The following is a 26,840-nucleotide window of genomic DNA, read 5'->3' on the forward strand; positions in this document are numbered from 1 at the left end:
TGTTAAATATTCGCAAAAAAGGCTCTATTAATTGATTGTAAAATTAGAAAATATGCAAAAAAAAGATATTAATCAGTATTTTGACTATTATTCTTCTTCCTTAATAAGTATTTTGACTATTAATAGAAATTTTTTGGCAGTAAAATGAAAATACTAGAGAGGTGCTTTGTCATTAATAAATTTTGAAGGATATTTCAAAAAAAAAGATAAAATTCTGAGGGGCATTTTAAAAATTACTTGGGCTGATCTTTCTAGGCCTATTCTTCGTGGGCCATGAAGGCGTTTAAAATCGGCTGCGTTAATTCTCAGTTTGCTCTCTGCTGCTGTGTCTCGATTCCAACGACCGCGTCTTCGCTTCGCCCTTCTCGTCTTCCTCCTGTGCAGTGTGCTGGACATGGCGACCCGGAACCGGACGCCCGTCTACCGGAAGTACCGCGACGCCCTCCGCAACGTCCGAGCTCCTTCCCCCACGTCGCTCTCCGGCCCGTCGACCTCTTCCTCCTACGCCGCCAGAGGCGGCGGGCCCGTGATCGAGCTCGTCAGCGCCTCGCTTCTCCACCCGGATCGATCCTACGCTCCTCTTAGCACCGAAGACCCTGGTAGTTCCAGGTCGGATCTCGCTCTTTCGTACTTGATTCCTTCGTTTTGCGCTCCGATTACGGTTTCCCTCTATCGTATAGGGTCTTTCGGATCACATAGATCCAGTAGTTACTTTTGCAATTGTCTAATTAGTCACCTATCATTTTGTTTGTATCATCTCCTTGTGTTGAGAAGATTTGGTAATTGTGGCTATGTTGGAGATAGAATGTGTATATGGTCTGGCACTTAGTCATTTAGGTTATCAAAATTGATTATCTTATCATTCTAAAAGGAGATGGTATGAAGTTAATTTTCTATCACACTGGAGTGGATGAAGTGATAGTTGGAGCACATGGAAGAAATGGATCTGAAAGGATTAGAGAGCTTCTGGTGTGAAAGGTTGGCTGAATTGTGGGTTACTTCACCTTGTTCCTTTTTTATCCAGAAATGGGGATGTGCGGGGGGGGGGGGGGGGGGGGGGGGGGGGGGGAGGGGTGTGTGTGTGTAGGAGGAGTGGGAGGGTTGATTATGGATCGTTAATTGAGATAATGACAAAAGCAAAACGGCAACATGATAGAGATTGGGTGTCTATTGTTGCCTCTCAAAGTATTAATTTCTTGCACTCACAATGATCGAGGTGGTATTATAGATAGCTTGTTGGGAGTTTTAATTTAGGAAAGATAACTGATTTGTTAGATTTTACATGCCCTATTTGAATGTTCCAGATGAAAATGGATTTATGAGCATTAAAGTTTGTAAATTTAATTTGGCATACTACTTGAAATTTTCTAATGGCTGCATAGTGAAATCTTTTGAAACATGTATAGTTATTTCTATAGCCTATTTCAATTTATGAAACTTATAAGGAACAACAAGGCTCATTATGGAAATAACTTTAATAGGATAAAGGGTGCACGATTAAAATGGAGGAGCTTTTTAACTTTCTCGAAATCAACATATGATCCTTAAGCTAAAGAAGAATTTTATAGGACTATGGTACCATCAACTATGCTTACTGGCCTGAATATTGAGTAATTAAGAAATAGCATATAAAGATGATTAAGTTTATCAAAGATGAGATAATATGTAAGGTTACTAAAATAATAAATATGCTATTATCTGATAATTAGGTGTAGCCCCAATAGATGGAAAGATTATGGATAGGTTCAAAGCTTTCTCTTGCATTCTGGTTTAAAGCTATGTATGGATCTATGTCTTCAAAGATTCTATCATAGTGATGCTTAATATGAGAATTTAGAGTTGGATAGAACTTGACAAACATTTTTAAAAAATATTTATTTTGAGTAAAGATGTTTCTCTATTTTTCCAATTTTTCAATGAGTTGCATTACCTTGCTTGAAATCTAACAACAGGTTTCAGTAGTGCATAATTTATTATTTTAAAATAATCTTTTATGAAATTTTGAGTAGCTTAATGTTAAAGAAAAACTCTTACCTTGACTAGAGTTACAAAAAAAAAAATTCAAATGCGAATTTTATAACACTAAAAGAAAAAATATCTAGGAATAGTTTAACTAAATGAACAAATTGGATGGTTGAAAATGGAATGCGACTTTTGGAGTCTTACACAATCCTCATGCTCTCATAAGCTGAAACTAAAAAAATTTCTAAGATAGTGGTTTGACCAATCATGTTTTCTGAGTTAAGTATTGATGGTTAAAGAACATCTTATACAGAAAACTTAGATATTGGAATATTAAGATGATATAGACAAATCCTGGTCCCACCACTAGATTATATTGAGATGATACAATCAAGCCTGTATAATTTCCTTTTATTCAGATGACTATTTATTAGCCTGCAGTGAAGATGACTGATTTATTTAAATATGATTGTTGATGGAGTGTACCGACCCATATTTATTCCTTATCTCAGGTCAAAAGAGTAAAAACATCTTATTTCCATGCTAAACAGAATAACCTACATTTCTCATGCATGGTTACAATATCTTTCATCATGAATCATCAAGTTGTGTTTGGTGAACTCTAATATATATAAATTGTTAAAATTATTTACATGAAATTTGATGGTTCAAGTTTGTGGGTTTTAGGAGACCCCTGTTTGGTCTTTTCACTGCATAATGTTGCAAGCAGAGCTTCAAAATGCAGGAGGGGTAAATCTGAGTTAATTGAAGTTCTGAACTTCTTTACACCTTGAAATGTTAATTCAGCCTTACATATCCTTCAGGAATGTAATATTTGTCTAAGCATTCTCTTGGTGAATTATCATTTGTGCTTTTTCGCTGCTTGAGAATCTCTACTTTATAAATTAGTTAAGAACTGTTGTGTTTTTGTTTCTTTTCATCCCTATTCTTTTCTTCTTTTTAGTCCAATAAACTTATTAAAGTTTAAAAACTGGAATCCTCATGATGATATTCACAATAATGCTCAAAATTATACAGATATTCAAAATACTAGAAACCAATTAAACATGCAATTAGCTTATTGCAGTACAGGTGCAGCTATGATTGGTTTACCTCCAGCTTGGGTGGATGTTTCTGAAGAAATAGCTGCGAATATGCAGCGTGCTCGGACAAAAATGACAGAGTTAGCCAAGGCCCATGCAAAAGCTTTGATGCCTTCTTTTGGAGATGGGAAGGAGGATCAACATGCCATTGAACTCCTAAGTCATGAAATAACAGATTTGTTGAAGAAATCTGAGAAGAGACTACAAAAACTTTCCTCAGGTGATCCTTCTGAAGATTCAAATGTTCGGAAAAATGTTCAGGTCTGGTATATTTTCCAGTTATTTTTTTTCTTGACTATTGATAATTATTTCCTTATTTCTTTTTTTCCCTAAGTACATCTCAAGTTAATTTTTTAGTATGATCACCTTCAGTTGATTAAGAAGCCATGCAGATGGTTTCTGAGAGATCACAATTCAAAATTGTTTTAAATGTTGAAACACTTCAGTGGCAACTGTTAAGCATTTTTTACATGTGGTTTTATAAACTTTCCACCTGTTTATGGCTTTTGTGTGCTTCTTCTCAGCGTTCTCTTGCAACTGACCTCCAAAACCTCTCAATGGAGTTTAGAAAGAAACAGTCATCTTATTTAAAACATCTTCGGCAGCAACAGGAGGTTTGTGGATCTTAATTTTGTCTCTTCGTATCAATTGGTTTTTATGTGTTTATAAATTTGTTTTCTCTATGATGCTTTAGGGACAAGATGGTGTTGATTTGGAGATGAATCGCAATGGCATTAGACACAAGTTAGAAGAAGATGAGTTTGATGATGTGGTAATTTTTTTCTTTTCATTTTTCAGTGAGGTCAGGGTTTTGGTATGAAATGAATGTCTAATGGCCAACTAAGGATTTATAGGCTCAAGTGTACAGAATTTTATCCCTCTGTGACTGAGCATGATGCCGTTTTCAGTTCATATGTTAACACCTTAATTTTTGTGTTGACCCATTTTTCTTTGCTTTTGAACCCTTTTTTTTTCAGGGTTTTAGTGATGTTCAAATATCTACACTGAAGAAAAGTGAGGCATTCACAAGAGAGAGGGAAAGGGAGATTGTACAGGTAACATAATTTGGAATATTTGGATTGCCTGGGTCCATAAGATCAATCTTGAATGGTGTTACAAAGTTCAGTGGTCGTGAGTGTCAGTATCATGTAAATGCTTTTATGACTCACTATTATGGGTAATTCTTGTTACAGGTTGTAGAATCAGTGAATGAACTTGCTCAGATCATGAAAGATCTCTCGGTCCTTGTGATAGATCAGGTAATCTTTTCTGCTGATACCAAATGACCTGGATTTTATTTGGATACAATGTGGCCACTTTCTGATGTGATATCAACAGGGAACCATAGTTGACCGGATTGATTATAACGTACAGAATGTTGCAAGTTCAGTGGAAGAGGGCTTTAAACAGTTAGAGAAGGTTCTCTCTCTGCTTGTTTTTGTTTTGACTTTCACTTTGTCTTTCTCCTTTCTCTGTGCTTAAGCTGTCTAAAAGATGTGAGTCATCGATGTTGATCATACAAAAATTTCCTCTTTTTCTAGTTATTTGCAAATATGAAGTAAATCTTGGTTCATGCCTTAAATAAAATTGTTTGATGGCCAAGAGCGAAATTGTTATGTTTGCTGTTGCGTCATTTCTCACTCTTCTGCTCATTTTCACATTCTTAAATTTTGACCCTATGTTACAGTTTACAGGTCTTTTATCAGCTGCCTAGCTCTTGTGATCCTTTTTTTTTCTTTTGCTTTTTACAAACAGTCACATGTCTTCTTGGAAATAAAATAATAGCATTAAAGTGCACAAATATTATCTTTAAATACTATTATTTCCAACAAAAGATAATAAACTATGTCTATGATAAGGGATATGGACAGAAAGAAACTTAAGTGAACTTTATATGCATGTCCAACATTTAATCTATTTTAGTAAACAAAAAGGATAATAGCCTACATTTTTTCCTTAGATAAATTTTCCTTGCATGTGCTCTTGAGTTCATATTTTCCAACACTAGAGAAGATAGTTGATGTTTGAACTCTCTCGTGCATGCTTAGTGAAGCATACATATAATCTGAAATCGGCTTCTACATCTTTGTTCGAAACTATATTTCTTACATTTGTTGAAATTGTATTATGTCCTATGCGTTTCATGTTATTGAATTGGTATAAAATCCGTAAGCAACTGTACTGTGCTTGTTATTTTGTTGATGGTTGATGGATTTCTGCAGGCTGAGAGAACACAGAAAAAAGGTGGAATGGTCCTGTGTGCCACTGTGCTTATTATATTGTGCCTCATCATGCTCGTCCTCTTGATCCTGAAGACCATATTCTTCTGATTCACTGTAACCGAGAGGGAGTCCAGTTGGCGTTTCTTGTGAATATTCAGCACCAGGTTCAACAGTCGTCAAAGTGTATTCCATTCAACTGGTTCGTGTAGCGAATATATCAAGAAATGAATTCCTCATGCTGGGTGCAGGATTAATCCAAATTTGAGAGCATAGTTATCCTAGAGATATCTCCTCGGATAATAAATGCTGAGAAGTTTCAGGTGGGTGCTACTTTTTTGAGATGTTGTAAATGAAGGCTCTGTAAAGATTATTCAAACAATGTTTCCCATTCACAATATTTTTTTCCTGGGGACATTCAGACCATACTAGATATTGAGCTCATTTCCAAAATAGATATTTCACAAAAGCTGGAACACGGTACTCAGCTTGTCTCCACTGGTTCTTCATAGGTATATGAATCTCTCCTAGTAATAAAGATCTAGGCATGTAATTTCCATTGACTGCTTGTAAAACGTTGGGTTAGTACATGACATTTTTTTGGAGTTTGTACTATTTTCACTCACTCTTTTCACCAAACTAGGACATCGGTAAAGTTTTGCTTGGAGACTGGTGTGGCACTATCATCACTGTGCTGATTTATTGACCTGATATGTTCCTCCATTACAAGTTCCAGCTGGTTATTTTCAAGAAATAACTCATTGGACCACATTCTTGGGGTTATCTTGCTCCTATTACCCCCATCTCTCATTGTCAGCTCCTTAACCACCGACAAGATGAAGATGGTCCCCCTTGTCCCATTGATCCAGCCTGTAGAGCATTTTTTTTCCTTTCTTTTCTTTTCTTTTTTTGCATTATCAGTGTTCATTTTCGCAACGACTCCGATGGAACCGGCTGTTATTCGACTAGATCTATGGCTGTTTCTTGTTTTCCAAACTGAACATTTGTTCTTTTTGTCATTTCATCTTGCTTTCCTTTCCACCCTAGATTTTGGTTGCTTATTTTTAGGCAAAGCAGCACAGAAAGAATGGACTGGGGCCCCTTGACATCTCACTGGAGTGATGAGCAAGTCATGGCTTATGGATGATTGCCCTTATTGCATCCATTGATCCCACCCTCATCAAAGCCATCAATGGAGTGAGCTTCTTCCTCTCCTCAGACACAACCTTGTAAGTAGCAGATGCTTGCAAGCAGAAGGTAAGATACCATGCCATGCACAAGAAAATATGCCAGTTCACCCTACTACCAAAAGTTAAAAAAAAAAAAAAAAAAGAGAGAGAAATTCCATGGCAAGGCAAGGGCTGTTCAACTACTTGAGACAAAGTTGGCACCCACTTGGTTTGAACTTTAGGGTTCATCAGTATTGCTTATGGACTTCCCTATGCAATCTCTTGGTCTGGCTGTGCTCAAAAAGAAAATAATAATTGCTCTTTCACTCCTCTTCCATCATTGCATCTCTGTGTACCAAGGAATACCACATTCTTGTGGAATGCACTTTGCAATATTTCATACACCACATGCTCTCTACTTCTTGTTAATGTTTTTACTTTAGTGTTCCCTGAAACACTATTCAACATATACTTGATGCTGTTTTTTTTCTTCTTTGTGAAATGCAAGAGAGAAGAAGCCTTCATGGTTTTGATGCCTATAATCATTGAACCTATTTGCAAGCCAGCTAAGACCTCGTAGAGTACTATGGAAGAGGCATGATTTCTCACGAAAAGGTATGGTTCATGATTAGCAGAGAGATTACAACTTTTGACTTTGTTATTGGATTTAATAACACTTAGCTACCTTTTGAGAAACAAAAGATGACAAAACCATGCTTGCTAAATAGCGAAGGAGTTTGTAGTGTTGGATATGAAGATAGATTATAAAGGTGGAATGAAGCTTTGCCAATATATTAAGTGCATAATCTAATCCCATGTTGATGCTGAAGCAGTTCAAATGTTTGCCATTTGTTGAGGATTAAAACGTTACAGGCAGCAAAAGTAAAAAACTTTACCCTATTGTGAATAATTCTCAATCCTGCTCAGAAACAGATACTGTCTCCCTTCCCAACACACTGAGAAACCCAAAGTTTCAGATAGGAAGACAGACCCACCACCTCTCTCCCATCCCAATACCATCTCCATCTCTTCTCCACCATTGATTGAACCCCTAACAAATCACTCACACACCCTCTCTCTCTCTCTCTCTCTTCTTCTTCTTCTCCTCCTCCTCCTCTTTAAAAATCCCTCTTTTGTTCATCAATCGACCGACACCGCCCCATTCCGCTTCTTCGTTGACAGAAAAAATGAAGGAACTGTGCGTTTCTGCCTCGCCGTCGAAGGGGCCGACCGCGTCTTCCAGCTGCCGTCATGAGTGAGCTCAAAGGCGGCTCCTTTTTCTGCTGCGGACGCCTTCTGCTTGGTCTCGCCCTCTCGGCCTTTCGGGTTTTCCGATGAACACCTCGGCGGCGGGGTTCGGGGTGCGACCGCCCTTCACGGCGGCGCAGTGGCAGGAGCTGGAGCACCAGGCGCTGATCTACAAGTACCTGACGGCGGGAGTGCCCGTGCCGCCGGAGCTCTTGATTCCCATCCGGAGGAGCTTCGAAGCTCTACCTAGTCGATACTGGCACCATCCTGCGCGTAAGCCCTTCCCTTCTTCGGTTCAGTTTAAATAGTCGTCTTCCGAGATTAAAATCGCTTTGCTATTTGTTCCGGCTTGATCTGTGTGATTTATTTGCAGTTTTGAAACTTAGCTTTGGTTATTTCTGGCTTTTATTCTCATCACTATAGACGAAGTGGCTTTGTATCTTTTCTTCCTTCTTTTTTGGTTAGCTAATCTCCCTTTCCTAGTTGATTTCACTTTTAATATCAATCTCTTCCCCATTTTTTCCTTTAAATATTCAAGTTTGGTGTTAGCAACGAGTCCTGCAACCGTTGCCGATCAGTGTTTCTCTTTATTTTCTTTGATGAGAGTTTTGTTTGCTTTTCATTCCAAATGCTGCATTCGTTTTTGCTGAGCTTTACTGTTCATTAACTTTTGAATCTTTTTCACCGAATGAATGACTGGTCGGTTGTTCTTTGAGTTCAGTAGCTTACTGTTCCTACTACGGGAAGAAGCTGGACCCTGAACCAGGGCGGTGCCGACGGACCGATGGGAAGAAGTGGCGCTGCTCCAAGGACGCCCACCCTGACTCCAAATATTGTGAGCGTCACATGCATCGCGGCCGCAACCGTTCAAGAAAGCCTGTGGAATCACAATCTGCCTCCCAGTTGCAGTCATCTTCGGCATCTGTCACTCCTGCGAGCAGCAGCGGTGCTGGTGGTAGTGGTGGGGGAAACTTGCAGAGCATTAATCCCCAGCATTCTGTTGCAAGTCATGTCAATGCGCAAAGTCTGTGCCTTGGTGGCTCCAGCTCCACTCAGCTGTCCATGGACACTGGCCCTCTGGCTAACAGGTACCTTTTATCTCTCTCATTGAAATGGCAGCATACTTCAATATGTTATTGATCAGTACGATTTCCCCCTAGCCTCATGCATAGTATTGTCATATCGAAACATTGGAATGGCTCCTGATCCAGCTGCTGTATCCGGCTCTCATTGATCCCAACTGCTTCACGAGCTAAGGAACGGTCAGGATTAAGAGAACCGGATCTACTGGCTGGATAGGGACCTTCATCTGGATTTTGCATGAAACTGTCATATTTATCAAAGATTGGATGATTAATCAGGTTTTGCCATGCAGATTTACATTGGTTGAAGTGTGCTTATTTATTGGGAAACCAATGCATGGCTAGGTTGGTATAAGCAAAGCAGCATTATAGTGTGCTATGCTCTTGTTCTGGTTTATGAACTCAAGTTAAGTAGTGTGCGGTGTCATTGGAGATCGAGGTATTTGTTCTGGTAGATTATTTTCGTACTATACTTATAGCTCATCTCAAGAGATGTTTGAGGAGCCCAGAGTCTTTGAATGCTCCAGAGACAATTGTGTTCTGTATCGTTTCAGGTTGTAATTTAGAGCATTAGTCTATTCACGTCTTTGATAATCATGAAAATTCGCATGGAAAGTGATGTTTCAATGAACATGGCATCTTTCATCCCACTGTTTGCCCTTTTTCTCATGCAGAAAGCCAGAAATGTTCTGCGGTTAGCGAAGCTTAGTCTTCAATGCACTAAAGAAATGCTATGGAGGAAACCAAATCCTGAATAGTTTTATTTCGCTCTTTCTGAACATCTTTTCAGTTTGGCGGTAGAGATGCTACTCACTGATAACATGTTAGTTAATACAAGAGCAATTTAGCAAAACCACCTGTGTTTAGGGAGGCATGGCTCATTTCTGACCAGTGCAATTATAACTATCTATATGCTTTTTTCTTCTAGAAATTGAATTAGCATTGTCAACTGATTTCCTCCACCAACTTTTCATGTGCATTGTGAAGCAAATGAAGAGAAAGGGTTTATTTACTCTAATCTAAGAGTTTTTAGGGTTAAACATTTATGGATTACAATGCCACAAAGGAATCCTCACGACAAAACTCAATGCTCCTTGTGTCGGATCACTGGGTTAAAGTTTGTTTTTTTTTTTTTGACACTCAAATTGGATTTGCCTTTGCATATGTAAATATTCAGTCGACTGGAATTTGCAGGTACTTCTCTGGTGTTAAACCTGGGGTGGATGAGCATACTTTCTTTGTGGAAACTACTGGAAATTCAAGGAGTCTCGTTCTGGATGCAGTCGACAGTTCTTGGTGCTTGACGCCGTCGCGAGTTTCTTCATTTCCCCTGTCAAAGGCTAGAGATCCTTCTCTTCTCCAGAGCTCCTATCCTCAGCTTCAGTCACTTCAAGATCTTGGTCAGGTGACAGGTAGTTCAACCTCAAGACAGCAGCCGCACTCTTTCATCGGCAGCGAGTTCGGTTCACCAGAGCCTGCAAAGCATGAAAGCCAATTCCTCCGACCGTTCTTTGACGAGTGGCCCAAAGCAAGAGACTCTTGGTCTGACATCGAAGAAGATAGATCCAACCGGGCATCCTTCTCCACGACTCAACTCTCGATGTCATTCCCCATGGCCTCCTCCTCGGATTTCTCTACCACCTCTTCCAGGTCACCTAATGGTGAGTCCATTCCTGAGATTGCGACGAGTGATCCTTGTCATGGTATTTGAAACTTCTGATTCTTGACTTGTAGATGATTGAAACTGAAGGACAAGGTTGTAACCTAGAGCTCAGTGGCTGTTCTTGCCTGGTGAGGTTCTCCATTGGGGAAGAACTAGTTTGGAGCATGCCCTTGTTTCCTATGGCGGATCAAAACATTTCAGTAATCTGCATTTCTTATTTTCATGAACTGAAGTAAATTTCTTTAGCTGTCTTGTTAATTTTGCCCTCAGTAAATCTGATGCGTCCTGTGATTCAAAACAAAGCAAGGATTAATCAACTGCTTTAACTGTATAACTTCGATGCAATGCAATGCCATTTCTCAAGTATTAAAAGATTTAAAGATATTTTCTTTCAAAATACGTCTTTATTAAAGATAGATTTTTTAGTTATCTTGAATATTATAATTTTTAATAAAAGATTTGAAGAAAATTTTCTGCGTGACGAATGAACCATTTTCATAAATAAATGGGTTAAATTTTTTTTGCAAACGGTCAAAAACTTTGAACCATTTCAGGAAAGGTCTCTCGAATCTTTGTCGGTCTGGTTGGGTTTGGGTCAGTGGACAACCGTGACATACTTGTTGACTACTGTAGTCAATCTTGTTTGCATCAAACTAACTACTTCAGAAAGTTTTTGGTCGAATCATGCTTTCATAGAATGCTTGCTAACAGAGGAAGAGAGGTTGTCAGCTAGCGATAGAGCATTCACAGAACGGAAGCAATGTCACTGAGCATGGTGGATGACTCTGTGGCTTCTCCTCCTGGTAAGTCTGAGAACGCCACCACTGGTGTATCAGCAGCCATTGTTGATATTAGCGATGAATATATTGTTCCATCACAAATATTAGCGATGGAATAAATAATTCTGTTATTAAATAGCGACGAAAATATGTTTCCGTCGTTAAGATAACATCAGCGATCGAAAATTAAACGACGGATCATTTCCATCGCTAATCAATTATTAATCTACAGTAATGATCAATTAGCGACAGAAATGGTCCGTCGTTAATCCCTGAGATTGTTGTAGTGGAACTAACTTGAATTTGAGACCTGAAGCTGTTCCGCAAGGAGGAACCATTCTCAATCTGTCTCTAGCCAGAACAGTTCCTTCATCGGCTCGCCGACAGAGAAGAACTCCTCGGGCTTGAACTTGACCCTCGAGAGCAAGATTGCACCTTTGACTGGAATGTTGTATTCCCCAAAACTTATTTTTGGACATGGCGACTCTGCTGAATTAAGTTTCTGAATGATAACCATTGAAGTTGAAATCAAAATCAATTCTAGTTATTGAATGATATATGTTTATTGAATTAGGAGTAAAAATGTATGTCTATCATCCATGTCCATGATCCGGCGAAAGCTACCAAATTTGGAACACTCACATCGCCAAAGGACAGTGAGTCATTAGCACTCCCTGCTGCTGCTCCATAGTGAACGATTCCACTGACACTGAACACATCCAGAAGAATTTGAACTGTGATGCCTGCATTCAACTGGATTCGCATAGAGAAAATAGTCGACACTTCTTGAATGCTTCCTATGTGAAATCTTCTTCCTGAATGCACAGTTAGGCTTGCAGTTTTGTGAAATAGGAGAAGTAGTGTAGACATGCGTTGACTTATGGCCCTAGATTGTGGGGATCAGATCGATTGATCTGGGATCTTGTCATCTTGAGGAAGGTCAATAAGCTTGGTCAACTCTACTGATCTACTCTCCGTTGTTCATTGTAATTTGTAAGGGGGTGAGAATTAAGAAAAGGGAGGAGGTGGATGATGATGATTACCGTAGAGGCCGAGGAAGGGGACGCCGACCGGTGGAGGTGGAGGGGACGAAGGCACAGGATGCGGGCGCCTCGGCCTCCGCCGGTAACGCCATGACCAGGTCTGCCGCCGCTCTGCGTAGCCGGGGGCGCCGACGAGCCGGTGGCGGAGGAGCAAGGCGGGGATGAATAATAACATGGTGGCGGCAGAGCGCTGGATCGGGCATGCGCACATATTTTAAAGCACGAGCTGCACGAGAGTAACATTATCTATTTTTTTAAGAGAATATTTCATTTTAGCCCTTTCTTTATCTGATTTTTAATTTGTCTCCTATAAGTGTGTCGTTAATGTTAGTTCTTGCTGAATATCGTTAAAGTTTTTGAATCTATTTCTATTCAAGTCTTGTGTTATATATTCATAAAATTTTTAAAAAAAAATAGTGTATAAAATTAGATTTTATTCTATACTGTGATATTAATATAAAATTAGAATGTATATATAAATTATCCCGTGTAAATGTGGTGATACATTGATTTGACTTTTAAAGCATATAATTATATGGCTAATTATTATATATTCCATGCATTAACGTATATTTACATTTCAAATAAAAGTAAACAGACATATTTAAAAAAAATATAGTCCAAATAGTTATGTTAACTAGGTAGAAAATTAAATGAGATTAAAATTTATTCAACCTACAAATTCTTAAACTTTAAAGTTGACAGGATGCCTAAAAAAATGGAGCTAGTGAAACCCTGTTCATCACAAGGATATATACGCATCAAAGCTGATTAAACATCAAGTTGACTCATGAATGAATTCCTCTTCAATATTCTATAACCTAACTGAACTGAACTCTCTCAACAGTCAGAAAAAAAAACAAACACATGCATTATTAATTGTATATATAATAATATACTCAATGCAAGTCAAACTAACATTAATTTCCTGAAGCATGCATCACCAAGCTGATGGAATTATATATATTGCATCTTCTTTAATTTCCATATCTATATTTCATGTTGCTTTAGGTTGAATCCAAACCTATTAATTCTGCACTGGTAGGTGGATGGTTGTTTCTTACAGGTGTATGGTTAAGCTACTCCTGTGTCATATTACATGCATGTCCCGTGTGGGACAAGGCTTCCCATTTTTTCAAGCCTGTTTGTCACCTTTTCTCCTTGCAATCTTCAAATATTTGCATCACCCGAAATCATTAATTTTTAACAAAAATGAATTAGATCACTTTATTGGATTTATGCCATTCAACTACTCAATCTACTTCATCTCTTTAAACAAGTCACAATGTTGAGGAATTTAATCACAATCTCTGGTACAATACATAACTAATACTGAAAGAAAAGGAATAAAAAAAAAAAGAAGTGAAGGAATAATTCTTCTTTTCTTTATTCACTTCTAGCTGTTTTAATTTCATGAACATTGTGTACAAAAACTTGAGCATCGAAGTTTGTGGTGTCTGAAATTAATATTCTATGAACTTTGTAATTACAAGCTGCTTTCCAGGATCTCCTCAGGCCATGGCATTTGACTGCAGAGAATTAAGAAAAGAAAAAGACGAGATTTTCAGTCTGATGTTCTTCTTGAATTAATATAATTTGAGTACAGTATTGTACGTAGATCTTACTCGATGATGTCTTTCCAGCAATCACTGTCAAGATCGTCCAGCTTGAGGTCTTCCCAGTCGCTGTGATCGCTGCTTGGCCTGGTTATCTCGCTGTTGTTGGCTCCTGAGCAGGGTGAAACCAGAGGAGGCGGCGCCGCAGCCGGAAAAGAGCTCGTGCTGCTGATCTCCATCCCGGGCTCCGACGAACGGGAAGCGTACTCCGGACTCAAGAACTGGCTCAACGTCGAGAGGTTGGGGACGAGAGTGTTGGTTGAGCTCTGGAGGAGAAGATCGCTGCTACTTGCTAGAGGATTAGCGGGCGTCAATTGATGGAGCAGGTCAATGTTCGGCGTGGCGGCGCCGGCGGTGAGGACGTGGAGCAGGCTCTGCACCAGCTGCAGTTTGAGCAGGTGCGCCAGGTCGACCTGAAGCTTGAGAGCGTCGCTCAAATTGCCTGCGGCTCCTGCTGGGGACAGCAAGCCCGAGAGCAGGCCGAGGTTGGCCGGCGCCGGCCGGTGCGTCACCGGGTCGATCCCCATTCGCAGGAGCTTCTTCTTCAGGTGCGTGTTCCAGTAGTTCTTGATCTCGTTGTCGGTCCTCCCCGGTAACTCCGCCGCGATCGACGACCACCTTCGAGTAAATTAATTAAAATTTCATCTAAATCAATCAAAACTGCTCGATGGATCGATATGTTTTTTACTTGTTTCCGAGGAGGGAATGGAGGTGGACGATACGTTTCTCCTCGTCGTCGGTGAACTTGCCCCGCTTGATGTCCGGCCTCAGGTAATTGGTCCACCGGAGCCGGCAGCTCTTGCCGCAGCGGTTGAGGCCGGCGAGCGCAGGGATCCGCTGCCAGCTTCCCCGGCCGTGCTTCTCCACGTACTCCACCAGCTTCTGGTCCTCCTCCGGCGTCCATGGCCCCTTCTTCACGCCGGTGGCGACCTCATGGCTGACCGGAGACCTTCCCATAACTAAATCTTTGAAATCACAAGACGATCGAATTAATGAGCTAAAATTAATTAGTGGAATCAATAAAAACTCAGATCTTACTCGCGATAAAGATCGAGAACAGTGATCAGAGATTGAGGATGAGAACTTGGTTACGAATTGGTGGAGGGATCATTTTATAGGCTTTGAGTGCTGACTGAAACAAATTAATTAATAGATAACAAAGAAATTATTAATCAAGTAATTAGTTAAATTAGGTACTTGCTTGTCCGCCATGGATAGAACAAACAAGCATCCATGTTTTTATACCTATAAGAGGAAGCTGCATGCAAAGATAATTAAATGGGAAATATATATGATTGGGACACGTACCGTACTTGCTAATATTATATAATTATATATATGCACTTGAATTCGGGGAAATAAAAATAATTAAAGGTATTAGGTTTCATGGGCATGGTTGTGACTCAACAAGGGTTTTGCATGGGGAGTTTTTGAGTGCAATGGCGTCACACGGCGGTAGGGAAGTAGATGGGGATTAGGTTTGCCATTGGCCACTCGAGAGGTTTTACTCTCTAAATTGATTTTGTTTAGATAATCATTATGTGTTTATTTTATTATTATTTTTACTTTAATTTTCTTTTCTTTCTTAGAGCAATAAAATTTAACTTAAATTAGAGGTATTTTATTGTTACAAAAATGTTGCAATAAAAGTATTTTTAATGAAAAATATAATATAAATATTTTAAAAAATAGATGTCTTTTAATAAAAATGATAATGTTCTTTTAATTTTTTTACTTTAATATTTATTTATATTCTTTAAATCTTTAAAATTTTATTTTCTTTCATTTTTTTAAATTTAAATGAAAATAAAATATATTAAAAAATTGAATTTCTTTAACAAATATTGGCTACAATATATTAAAAACTATCACTGAAAATATTTTCCTACAAAATTAATAATCTCTTTAATAATTTTTGTTATGGGTTGGTATAATTTAGATCCAGAATGTCAAGTCCTAATCCGATTATATATGACACGTCAAACAGAAGACTTGACTACAAGACTGACTAGCTTGGTCTCACACCCTAGCTATATGTTCGAATTTCACACTCACACTTCCTACCCTAGCAAGGTGATGGAGTTCCGACTCAGCAATCAGCTCGACTCCGACTCTCTGACTCGGCAACTAGTTCGACTCCGACTCTCCAACTCGGCAACTAGCTCGACTCAAAATGCAACACTTGACTGCTCCACTCAGGGTTCAACACCAAGCTTCAAGTCCTAGGCCTCCCAACCAAGTCTCTACTCGACCTCGAGCTCCATCTCAAACTATGTCTTGGCTCTCAGCCTCGGCATGGACTCTCTTTGCCTGAGCTCTTCGTCCCATGCCTTACTTAGTGCTTGAACTCTGCTCTCGTCACCCCATAATTCAGTTTGTCAGACTCGCCGCTAGAAAGACACATGCAATGATATAATATTTGGTATAGTTCGCTTGTTGAGACAGTATGATTTATAACAACAAGGTCTGATGTCGTACTAGGTATGAGCGATACACCCTTTCATTACAGAGACAGTGATAGGATATTCTTCTTATCTCTAATAGGACATCTCTATTAATATATGACATTTCTTTTATTGAAGATGGAACATCTTCTCTCTTAATAACCCTATATAGTAACCCCTCCTAGTAACGGTGTAGGTACACTAGAATATACAAATATACTTCTTTCTCCTTTCTTAGTCCTTCTTCATCCTCTCCGGATGATTGTCTGATTTGAGTGTCAGAGCGGCTAAACCAGAGCACTCCTGACCTTCATTCTCATCCTTTTTTTTCTCCTTACAACTTGGTGACGCATAAGATAGATCCTAGTGTCTTTCTTCTTAAACTATTCATGGGTACTGTATGACTCTGTTAATATACAATCCGGGTGTTCGGTGACTCATTCGGAAGGCGATGGAACAATTTTAATGACCAAACATATTAACAAATGATTCAAACGGTTGATCTTTAGTTTTTGGTTAAACTCTTTAATTCTACATTTTATTTAGAGGCTTGTGTTTCCACTGTTATACCTCGCGGCGCCGCGCAGTACTCGCGATCAAATCGTCGGGACTCAGGAGGCAGCAAGGCGACATCTCCCACCTCCCATCTCCCATCTCCCATGGGACTCTTCCGCCGGATCGCCGGCTTCCTCGGCCTGTAGCAGGAATACGAGGAGGAGGGAGAGGACGCGCGCCGGACAAGAGGCGATGGCAGGGGCGGCGCAGACGGCGGTAGCGGCCATAATGGTGCCGAAGCGCCGGCCCGAACCGCTGCTAGAGGGTTCAGCGTGCAGATGGCCGTCCCCGTCGAGCATCCCTGCTGCGGTTCAGTCCTCGTTCCCTGCGATCCCGGCGAAGGCGGAGTGCAGGTGCCCTTCTTTGCCCCCTTTCCGAGAATCCAGCTACCAGATTAACCAAAAATAGGTCCGACCTTTATTTGTGCTTGTTATTGTTTCTCTGTAATCTTTGAACCATGAATGAATCTTGACATGAATTGAGTTTATTGGCAGATCAGTTCATTAAATTGAATGATAAGTGTTAAGCTATCTGCAAGCTTCAATGGAGTAGATTTGGGGAATAATTTTCTTTCTACATCAACTCTCTCTTTTTTAGGGGTCTGATCGAACTAGAATGAATCTTAACAGTGATTGTTTCATTAAATTGCATGATAAGTGTTAAGATATCCGTAAGAATCAATGAAGTAGATTTGGGGAACAATATTACTACATTATCATTTGCAGTCACTTTAGAAGACTAGAACCTCTATATGGGTGGCTTGTCTGTGTACGAAGAGAGAATATATTGTATGTTGGAGAACTGCTCTTGGTGGAACGGGACTCGGAGAATTATCAGATTGCAAAGTTATGGTCTTTTATTTGACTTGAAAGAAAATGATCGTCAAACTCTACTTATCTAATACTTATTCAAAATATAGAGAACAAAAACACATAAAAGAAATGAAATGCTTTCATGCTGATGGATCATAAGGAAATATTTATAGAGTAAAATGAAGAATTTCCTCTCAATGTTTATGTCCATAATGAGTAGCTTCAGAAACTGACATTAAAAAGGATACTCAGTGTCATACAATAGAGCATGATAGCTTGAGGAGTATCCAGTTGTCCCCGGGGCAACGGTGCAACGGTGCAACGGTAGGACATCCGGGTTGTAACTCAGGGACCCGCGGTTCGATCCCCAGCTACGACGTATTTGTGAATTTTCCTCCAAATGGGGAACGCAATCAAAGGATGCTGGGCATCTGGATTGGCCGTATGCACTTCCCGATTTATCCTGGTGGTGAAGTCACCCCCAGAGATGTAGCTACTGGGATTATCATTTTTTTTTTTTTTGAGGAGTATCCAGTTGAAGTATGCTTGCTTTATTTTGTGAAAGGAACTAGGAAGAATTTCAGCAAAGAAATCATGTGGTAGAAGAAAGGTGGCTGCATATTTTAGTGTCTAAATATTAGAGGTGAAAAAGAATGATATGTGTGACTCTTTTAGAGCATCAAAACACTTCTGTTTCTTCATGAATGTGATGGATATATTAGCAATCTATAGTGGCATTCAGTTGGCAAGCAAATCTGTTGCTCTATTTTTGTCTCTATCCTTGTACAATCAATTTAGACCTGCGCGCTCCATTAGAGACTGTAGTATTTCAACAGTTTAATTTGGTTATTGATCTCGTCATCACAACCATCTCCTCATTCTTGCATCTATTTTTCGTCATCTTTCACAATGTTTATTTCTTAATTCAGGATCATCATGTTATACAAAAAAAAAAAAAAGTATTGCAATGAAATATTTAGGCAAACAACAATTTCAATAATGCCAAGTACAACTTTATTGAGTATTGATAAGCATGGATATATATACAATTAAAGGAACTTAATCAACTCCTCAATCAATTTAACAAACTTACAAAGGAAATATTACAATTAAGAACAAGACAAGAGGATCATCATGCACGGCAAAAGCTCGGCCAGTCGAATTTGGAGCTTATAATTTCCATCCGCACAAGAGTGTGGCGACTCTAAGAGATGAACTTCAGCATCATCAAGGGCTGCAATGAAGATGATAATAAATAGGGAAGTTCATAGTTGGGAGTCAATAAAGAGGGTTTTGCCTTCCATGAGTGAACTTTCACACTCCTCTTTTCGGTTTCTGATCACAAGGAACTCGACATATGCCGAAAAGTAACGAAAAAACAATTAGGTTCAATTGTTGAAACAGCCTTATAGGCACTTTTGTTCCAGTGGATTCCAAAAGAGGGCGTTTGCCTTCAGTAAATGCTCGAAGAAAAGTTCCACGGTCCCATAGTTACACCTGGAGATCAATGAGCTTTAGCGTTCCTCTTTTTCATCTCTGATCACAAGGAACCTGACTTCCAAGATCTGCAAAGTGACAAAAATAATTGGGCTCCAAGGGTTATTCATAGAGATCAACTTAAATCATGCAAAACAACCACAATAAATAGTTGAAGAGAAGGTGGATTTAATGATGTAGAACTGGTTTGATCCTACGAATTACCATATGTTTATTTTCTTGCTCTATAACATAAATGGGTTTTAAAATTTGTTTCCTTAGCGGACTCATGTATGGATTCCAACAAAATCAATTTCATAGATCAGTTGTCTTCCTTAGTGTGGTAGCACCAAAGAAAAACAGGTTCAGGTAGTTTCACTTTTGCAAATTAGATTAATTTATTTCTTTCATCCTCCCTACTTTGGAATAAAATTTTCATTTGTTCAACAGGAACAAACATGGATATAAGAACCAATGATAACAGAATTTACATACCATTATTAGCTGAGATTGGAACGCTGACTCATTGAGAAATACTTGATGAGAACTGGAATCAGCCATCCGGAAGTAACCAAGACATTGATATTTTACCAGGTATTGATGGAACTAAGAATAATATCGGCGATCTATGGTACCGATAGACAAGGTTGTGTTTCTGTAGTTTGTTTCAGTAGAGAATGCCCTGCAACAAACAAACAAAATTCCAAAACATTATATGCAAACTGAATAAAAGCAAAGCCATGATAAACTTAAGTGATAAAAAGAAACTGAAAAAGACGGGAAATAATGACACAAAACTCACAACAATAGAAGCATGGATAAACTTTTATTACCAATGGAACAAATCAAATAGAGATATAAGGAGCTGATTTTTGTTTTCAGTTCCTTGACGTGCCTATCTATGGATGTAAAACTTCCTAGCGATATGTAAGAGAGAATCACATCATGAATCATGATGGATACACACCTTCCATGTACAAAGCGCCTTTTTCTTTTAACAAAAGAAACAAACTCCTGTAAATGGATATCCAGTGCCATATCATTTACAGAGTTCCATTTTATGCTTCTGCAACCAAATAATGCAGATAGTTCCACTTCATTGATACTAGAGATGCACACAAGGTACAGGACAACAAAACATACGACGGTTATACAGGAAAAAGCCTAAAAAGGCGTTCTTCCATCTAGGTGGCAAGCTTAATGTACAAAAAAACAGCTTGCAATTAGGGATACCAAAAACAAGACAAATCTCACGCTGGTGCAGGATGTGGTGGGCTCATTTTACATTGATAAAGCTCACCAGAGAATACCTTTAGAGGACATTGTTTCATATTGCCATCAAAAGAAGCAGAAGAGTTTGAGGATCAAGAGTAGGATGACTAGGATAAGAGGAACCTTATTACTCTATGGTTTCTTCTACATTGGCATCTGATGATTCATATGCCACATCAATGTAACTTTGAACAGATTTCATAGTTAGACCTGGAAAGCGATATGGGCTACTTGGTTGATGATCTATTCGAATGAAGGGCCATCCCATTGTTTGAGCAGCTTCACATTCCTCATTTCCATCTCCAATCACACAGAACCTGACATTTTCGCTACCAAACCGTTCCTTGATCCATGAGAAGCACCGAAGTTTGCCTACTTCCCATGAGCTGTAAACTGTTGGGGAAAAAATAAAATGGATTAAGCTCCAGAGCTTAATCTTAAAGCTTCCTCAAATAAAAGAAACATAATCACACAAACAGAACTTTAATAATCAGATTAAGAAGAGAAGAGGACTAAATCATAGAATTTGCTCAGTTTTGACTTCTAAGCAGTATAAATTATGATTAGTCAAGCTACCAGATGAATTTATCAACTACTGTTTGACATTCTAAGAAAATCTATTCATAAACAAATGTTAGCTTTCCTAGTAGAAGTATGGGATGAAAAGAAAAGCATGTCAATGAGCCACCTCCGCAACAAGGTAACAGCTCCAGGTTAAGCCAGATAAACAAGTGTAATTGTCACTGGAATCTTTTCCCCTACTTTCTAAACATTTTTCCTTTTTCCATTGTACCCTTTATCCTTACCTTCTGAGCTAATGAATAAAGTTTCATCGACATTCCCATATTCAAACAAAAACAAGGGAAAAAAACAATGGAAGAAAGAGAAAGCATACCATTATTAGCTGGGATAACATCATCCAACTGATAAAGTAAGCACTTGACAAGACTAGGAATCAATGACCCTGAAGTAACCAAGACGTTAATATTCTGGCACTTAGTCCTTTTCAATGTTTGCTTCAACATAGCATGTGCTGCCACAACCAAAAACCAAACAAAAATTATAGACAAATCAAACAAAGCCTATCATAAAATCAATCTGACTACCCTAACATTAAAAGATTTGATGCAATAGCGCATTGCAAAAATGGAGAATGCATATAATTATTAGCAATTGGAGACATTTGTGTTTTAGCCTTGTTCATTGTTGTATATTTTCCTTCAATGCCATGACAGTTCTCAAATCCATCATTGTCCAACTCATTAAATTATTTGGTGAGATTATGTTTTTTTTCCTCTCGATGCTAATTCTAGGTAACTTATAAAAACATAGGCAGCTTCAAACATTAGAGATGGAAGAAATCTTGTTTCACCAGAACCCTTAAATTAATCCATAGGAGCATTGGCAATAATAATGAAGCAAAAACCCAGTGAGAAATATAGCAATTTTCCAACATGCATCTGTCCCAGGAAAGCCACTAGTGCAGTTATTTATGAACATCTTGGATATTATATGCAAATTCCCACCCTTTTTCAAATAATAGCGTGCCGTGCTACCTTTCTACACCATTTAGTTTTTTTTGACGAACATATACAAGGTCCAAATTAAGCACAGCTCTATGCAACTTTTTCAGGTTATTTACTACTGCCCCTGCACATTATCTTGGTCCACAGCTCGAGAATGCAATGATTACTTCATCAGGTACCCTAGAAACTATACTTTTGAATCATGACTATCCAACGAGATCATTGCTTAAAATTAATCATTTGACTTATATTTTACTTCATCAGGTACCAATGGCATGTTGACATAGTATATACTTTGGATTTTGCTTCACTAGGTAATGCAGTAGTGGCATGTCTGCATAACAGCGACAAGAGCCTACCTATAACATGTGAACATGATGGGGAAGGCACAAAAGTAGGTCATGTGTCACATCCAAACAGAAGTGTGGGATGAGAAACATAAATATGATAGCAGTGGGTTGGTGGATATGTTGCTCTTGACATTGGTCAAAACATGACCGAGTAACTGATTCCAACCAGTTCCCCACTTTACCTGCTTCACTGACACCATGAAACCACCCACTCCAGAGCTTTCTTTCACTCACATTGATTATATATATTAAGGAATAAGCTTCCAGGGCAATTTACAAGATGACGCCCTTTGTTTCTCAGTTTTTACAATACTCCGACTTTTTACTACCGTTATCCTGTGTACCGTGAGATGATTTAGAAACAGTTTGTTGATTCATTTTGGGTTAAAATTTTTGTGAGGGTTCATTTCACCTAAAATATGGATATAGGAGCCCTAAATTCCTCCTAAAATGTCCTGAAGAATACATGATGGCTCAATAAGCTGATTTGAGGATCCCTTCAAAGGAAAACAAATTTTGCCATGTATTTGCTCCTATACCATCAGATTGGTTACAAAGATATATATACAAAAATGTCTACTACAATGGTGCAAAATCAAATAGTAAATCATGTAGAATTATCAAAACCTGAATTTAAATAGGCCATTTTAGCAAAAGAACACAAATAATAGCATACCTGATGAAAGCCATCCGTCAGTGTAGCTATCAGTTAAATCGTACATATCATTCCAACTTTTTACAGTCTGTTGGTCGAGTATCTTATATAAACCCTGCATCAACCAATGTCTGGAATCAAATACATGAACAGCTAGCATAAAAGGGTAAGAATTAGGCAAGTTAAAGTGAACAATTCTTTATATCTAGCAGACTAAAATTTCAGTAAGATAGAACTGATATCAAAATGTACAACATTTTCACAAATTACCAAAACCAATTCCAACATAAATTTCATAAACCATAATCTAATTTAATTATGAACTTTTATCATATTAAAGAACATTAGTGAGAAATCACAAGTTAAACATTGAATGCAAGGAAGTTCCTGTTACCAGCTGAAAGACATAATCCAAAAACTTCCAAGGAAAGATACTTTGGGGAAAATTAAACAGCATAGATGCTATATAACACTAATATTGCATATTCCCTCAACCTAAAGTATCAAGCAGACTCAAATTGGAAAAGTTAAAAAGTCATCGATAGAAGGTGGTGCATTAACTATTTGCTTGTTTTTCATAAAAAAAGGTGGAACATTAACCAAACTACAAGAAAAGCTTCCAATCAAAGAGTGGAAAAAAAACATAAAGCATTCTGACAAATCTTCCCTAGCAGAAAGGCATGATAAGCATAAGAAAGCACTTTTGGCAAAAGAAATTAGTGAGATAACATTTTTGTCTACATTTCCATTCTATTGGTCAGTAGAACCTAATAAATAGTGAGGGCATTTTTAATGTAAGAAGCCACTAAAAATTGAAAATGAAAAAATAGCTACCAACAGCACCTGTGAGTACTTCTCTTTAATGGCACGATGTCTATATGCCATTTTCCTTTTATTCCAATCATCATATGGAAAACCAAATCCATCGTTGTGAAAATTATACTTGGAGAGGTCCCGGCCATCATCATATTCATTCAAAGCATCAAGATATGGCTCATTGTAGTCCTCAATCTGCATGACAATGCACCAAAAAAATGTTATAATGTTGGTAAATGCCACTAGCGTATATAGACTTAACAACTAAACTCCAGAGTATTCATAGGCAACAATACACTCTGAGCATATTGTGAACTGATTGGTTATAAGCAAAAGGATTGCTGCAAGACTTTAGCATCGATATTAAGCATGATTAATGTCCTTAGATCTCATGAAGCTGGCATTGCCAACTATTAGACTACTCAATAAGAATGCTAATGATCCCTTGTGGTAGGTTTTGAAGATATTTAGGAATCTAACCTCTTCATAGAAGAAATGTTCATCACAAACTTGAAGGATGTGGTTCTCCCATTGCTTCCCAATCTCAATACCCTTTCTTTTGTCCTTTGAACCATTAAAGGCCTCTGCATATGTCCCATCCAACAAGGATTTCAACAAAATAAGTGTCTCATCCATATCCCATACATATACTGTCATAGGCTTGCTACTCTCGAAAGAAAAATTTCTATCCATCACGTCTCTCCTTTGCTGAATTGCTACTCAAGTTCCCAAAAGATGTAGGTTGACCTGAAATTAAAACAGAAAACTAAACACTTTTATGGATAGTTAAATTTCTTAACTAATATTTCGCTTCATTACATAAAATCTAAGGGAGATATTTCATATTTACTACTTTTGACTCCAAAATCGATTCTAAATATAAACAAAGAAAATACATACACAAAGTTGTGGAATTTATGAAATCAAACTGAGGGATCAGATTCTAAACTCCATCACAATGTTCTTAAGCATCACAAAAAAAGGGATCCAAGACGCCACTACAAAGATCAGAGTACGCCTCAATATTATCCTGTTCCAATTGTACCAGATCTGAGAATAAAGGTATCAGATAAAAGAATTTAAGCAATTTGATCTATATATCTCCGATCAGCAGACTGAGAATATAAATCGGCAAATAGGTCCTTTATGATCCGGATTCGTGAAAAAGAGGGAAAAAGAAACATCCACACAGAAGAAAATACGATATTTGAGTAGATTTCACGGATGACGAAACAAGTTATCAATGAATCCTGATCCCTAACTCAGCACTCCTCTACACATATCCAAATCATGAACACAAGCGGCCAAACATCAAACAAAATCAAGCAAAACACAACTTTTTTTTTCCAAATTTAAAACAATATAGTATAATTAAGAAGTAACAAAAACTTAAATAATAAAATAAACAGTGGATTTAAAATAAATTAAATGAGAAACTTTAGCATTAAATAGATAAATACGATTTATGAAAACAAACAAATTCATGGAACAATGATGACTCAGAGCCCACAAAACCATTAAACAATTTACAAAACAAAACATAATAATCTCAGACGACGACAAGAACCATGACAACGCATAGGGACCACGCAAAAAAGGATAAAAAAGAAAAATTACTCAGGCAATAATGTAAAAAACACAAATAAAAAATATCAAATAATAACTAAAAAAATACTAAGAACAAGCAAAAAAATATCCGACGCGACCTATGAATCACAAAAAAATTGCCAAACGAACCACCCCTTTCTCACAACCAAAAATCAAAATAAAAAAATCAAAATAAATGGAAAACAAGGCCACTGAGTTCGCGAAGTTCAGATCGTCGGGTCGAGGTTTGATTTTCCTTTTTCTGGTCCGATTTACAAAAAATATAAAAAGAAAAAGAAATAGAAAAATATGCGAAACTAGAAGAATCGCACACCTTCCTAGGAGCCTTCCTCTCTCTCTCGATTCAACTAATCCGATGCCTTCTCGCCGCGCGTATTTATAGCAGATTTCCCCTCAGTCACTCGGATTTGCTGCTCTCGCTGGCACACGAAGCACTTACCAGCCCTCGACGCGTGTACGTTACGAAAGCCACCGAGCCAGACGTCGCGCGCCGGACGCGCGCTTATCCACAGGCGATAAGCTTCGGGATGCCCGGGCGCATCGGCGCCGCCCATACCACAGCCACACGAATCTCCAAGGCGCAGGCCCCGCCCGATCGCGAATCCTAAAGCACGCACAAAACCGCGGGCGGGTGGTCCCCGACACAACGTGACGAGCAGCCAATGGAGCGAACGACAAGTGGGTACGATTACGAAACCGGAAAAAAAAAACGGTGGAGCCCACGAGAGGCCGTCGCCATCAACGTCCACGGGACGGAACGTCGCCTCGCCGAGGCGACGCATCCCCGCCGTCCGATGCTGTCGACGCCGTCGGCGTTAAATACAACCACCGCGTTGCGTGGTCAATAGACAATAAATATCAGAAACGGCAGCGAGTGTTTTCAACGGGATGGATAAGAACCGTATCTAAACTTCAGACTGATGCCCCAAAAAAAAATCAGATTTTTTCCCGATGCATTTTCTCTAGCGAACCTGCGAGAAAGAAGAGCACACAGGTCGAAACAGAACGGCGAGAGGAATCAGCTCCATGAAGACACAAAAGCAACGTCGTCGCTGTCGCTGTCGCTGTCGCCGTCGACACCGCCACCTTAGCCACCGGTGCGAACTCTTAAGCAAGGCTCACTGATGAAGCACGGGCTGGAGGAATATAATTGACATAAACTCTGGGCCCAAAGAAAACGGGTTCGGATCCAACTACCCGATTAGGTTGTTCAGCACGGTTTAGCAAAAAGAGACGAATTAAGTAGATTCCTGCTTCATCCCGATTCCAAATCCCTGCACCATCATCGCCTTGGCGTTTGCGTTACCACATTCCACGGACGAAGGCAAGAACCCTAGCGATGGCTTCCATGCCGGTTCCAGGTATCGTATTCCATTCTCCGCCTCTTCATCTTTGGATCCAATGCGATTCGCCTCGACTCCGTTAAAACGACCCCGCTTCTC

The 26,840-nt window shown here is 38.9% G+C and overlaps 4 protein-coding genes and 1 pseudogene across 7 annotated transcripts; 2 read left to right on the plus strand and 3 right to left on the minus strand.

Annotated features, from left to right (window-relative positions):
* The first annotated feature begins 335 nt into the window (after window positions 1–335).
* On the plus strand, window positions 336–5,905 carry LOC141823918 (syntaxin-43-like). The gene is made up of 8 exons (XM_074711122.1): window positions 336–609; window positions 3,050–3,326; window positions 3,590–3,679; window positions 3,760–3,837; window positions 4,043–4,120; window positions 4,259–4,324; window positions 4,404–4,484; window positions 5,288–5,905. Exons 1-8 carry the CDS (start codon window positions 395–397, stop codon window positions 5,393–5,395), a joined length of 993 nt encoding a protein of 330 aa, XP_074567223.1. The 5' UTR covers window positions 336–394; the 3' UTR covers window positions 5,396–5,905.
* Window positions 5,906–7,787: 1,882 nt separating this feature from the next.
* On the plus strand, window positions 7,788–10,730 carry LOC141823325 (growth-regulating factor 4-like). Of its 2 annotated transcripts, XM_074710600.1 has the most exons (4): window positions 7,788–7,974; window positions 8,423–8,789; window positions 9,978–10,444; window positions 10,518–10,730. In XM_074710600.1, the coding sequence occupies exons 1-4, from the start codon at window positions 7,788–7,790 to the stop codon at window positions 10,523–10,525; spliced, it is 1,029 nt and encodes a 342-aa protein (XP_074566701.1). In that variant the 3' UTR covers window positions 10,526–10,730. The 2 variants fall into 2 exon arrangements, with proteins under 2 accessions (XP_074566701.1, XP_074566700.1); XM_074710599.1 differs by lacking the exon at window positions 10,518–10,730 and having other exon boundaries at window positions 9,978–10,494.
* Window positions 10,731–11,128: 398 nt separating this feature from the next.
* On the minus strand, window positions 11,129–12,443 carry LOC141823683 (bark storage protein A-like; annotated as a pseudogene).
* Window positions 12,444–13,530: 1,087 nt separating this feature from the next.
* LOC141823326 (transcription factor MYB53-like) lies at window positions 13,531–14,972 on the minus strand. The gene is made up of 4 exons (XM_074710601.1): window positions 14,923–14,972; window positions 14,573–14,849; window positions 13,894–14,502; window positions 13,531–13,797 (listed from the first exon to the last, which is right to left on the minus strand). The coding sequence occupies exons 2-4, from the start codon at window positions 14,839–14,841 to the stop codon at window positions 13,755–13,757; spliced, it is 921 nt and encodes a 306-aa protein (XP_074566702.1). The 5' UTR covers window positions 14,842–14,849; window positions 14,923–14,972; the 3' UTR covers window positions 13,531–13,754.
* Window positions 14,973–18,912: 3,940 nt separating this feature from the next.
* On the minus strand, window positions 18,913–25,764 carry LOC141823214 (protein phosphatase EYA-like). 3 transcript variants are annotated; one of them, XM_074710478.1, is made up of 9 exons: window positions 25,712–25,764; window positions 24,271–24,537; window positions 23,818–23,985; window positions 22,996–23,089; window positions 21,339–21,476; window positions 20,654–20,836; window positions 19,667–19,853; window positions 19,193–19,260; window positions 18,913–19,146 (listed from the first exon to the last, which is right to left on the minus strand). In XM_074710478.1, exons 2-7 carry the CDS (start codon window positions 24,481–24,483, stop codon window positions 19,798–19,800), a joined length of 852 nt encoding a protein of 283 aa, XP_074566579.1. In that variant the 5' UTR covers window positions 24,484–24,537; window positions 25,712–25,764; the 3' UTR covers window positions 18,913–19,146; window positions 19,193–19,260; window positions 19,667–19,797. The 3 variants fall into 3 exon arrangements, with proteins under 3 accessions (XP_074566579.1, XP_074566578.1, XP_074566577.1); XM_074710477.1 differs by having other exon boundaries at window positions 18,913–19,260; XM_074710476.1 differs by lacking the exons at window positions 18,913–19,146; window positions 19,193–19,260; window positions 19,667–19,853 and having other exon boundaries at window positions 20,249–20,836.
* Between the last annotated feature and the right edge of the window lie 1,076 nt (window positions 25,765–26,840).

Source organism: Curcuma longa, chromosome 3 (assembly GCF_044706935.1).
Source record: "Curcuma longa cultivar G26 ecotype Majalengka, Jawa Barat chromosome 3, ITB_CL_G26_1.1, whole genome shotgun sequence".
In the NCBI taxonomy this organism is placed as follows: domain Eukaryota; kingdom Viridiplantae; phylum Streptophyta; class Magnoliopsida; order Zingiberales; family Zingiberaceae; genus Curcuma; species Curcuma longa.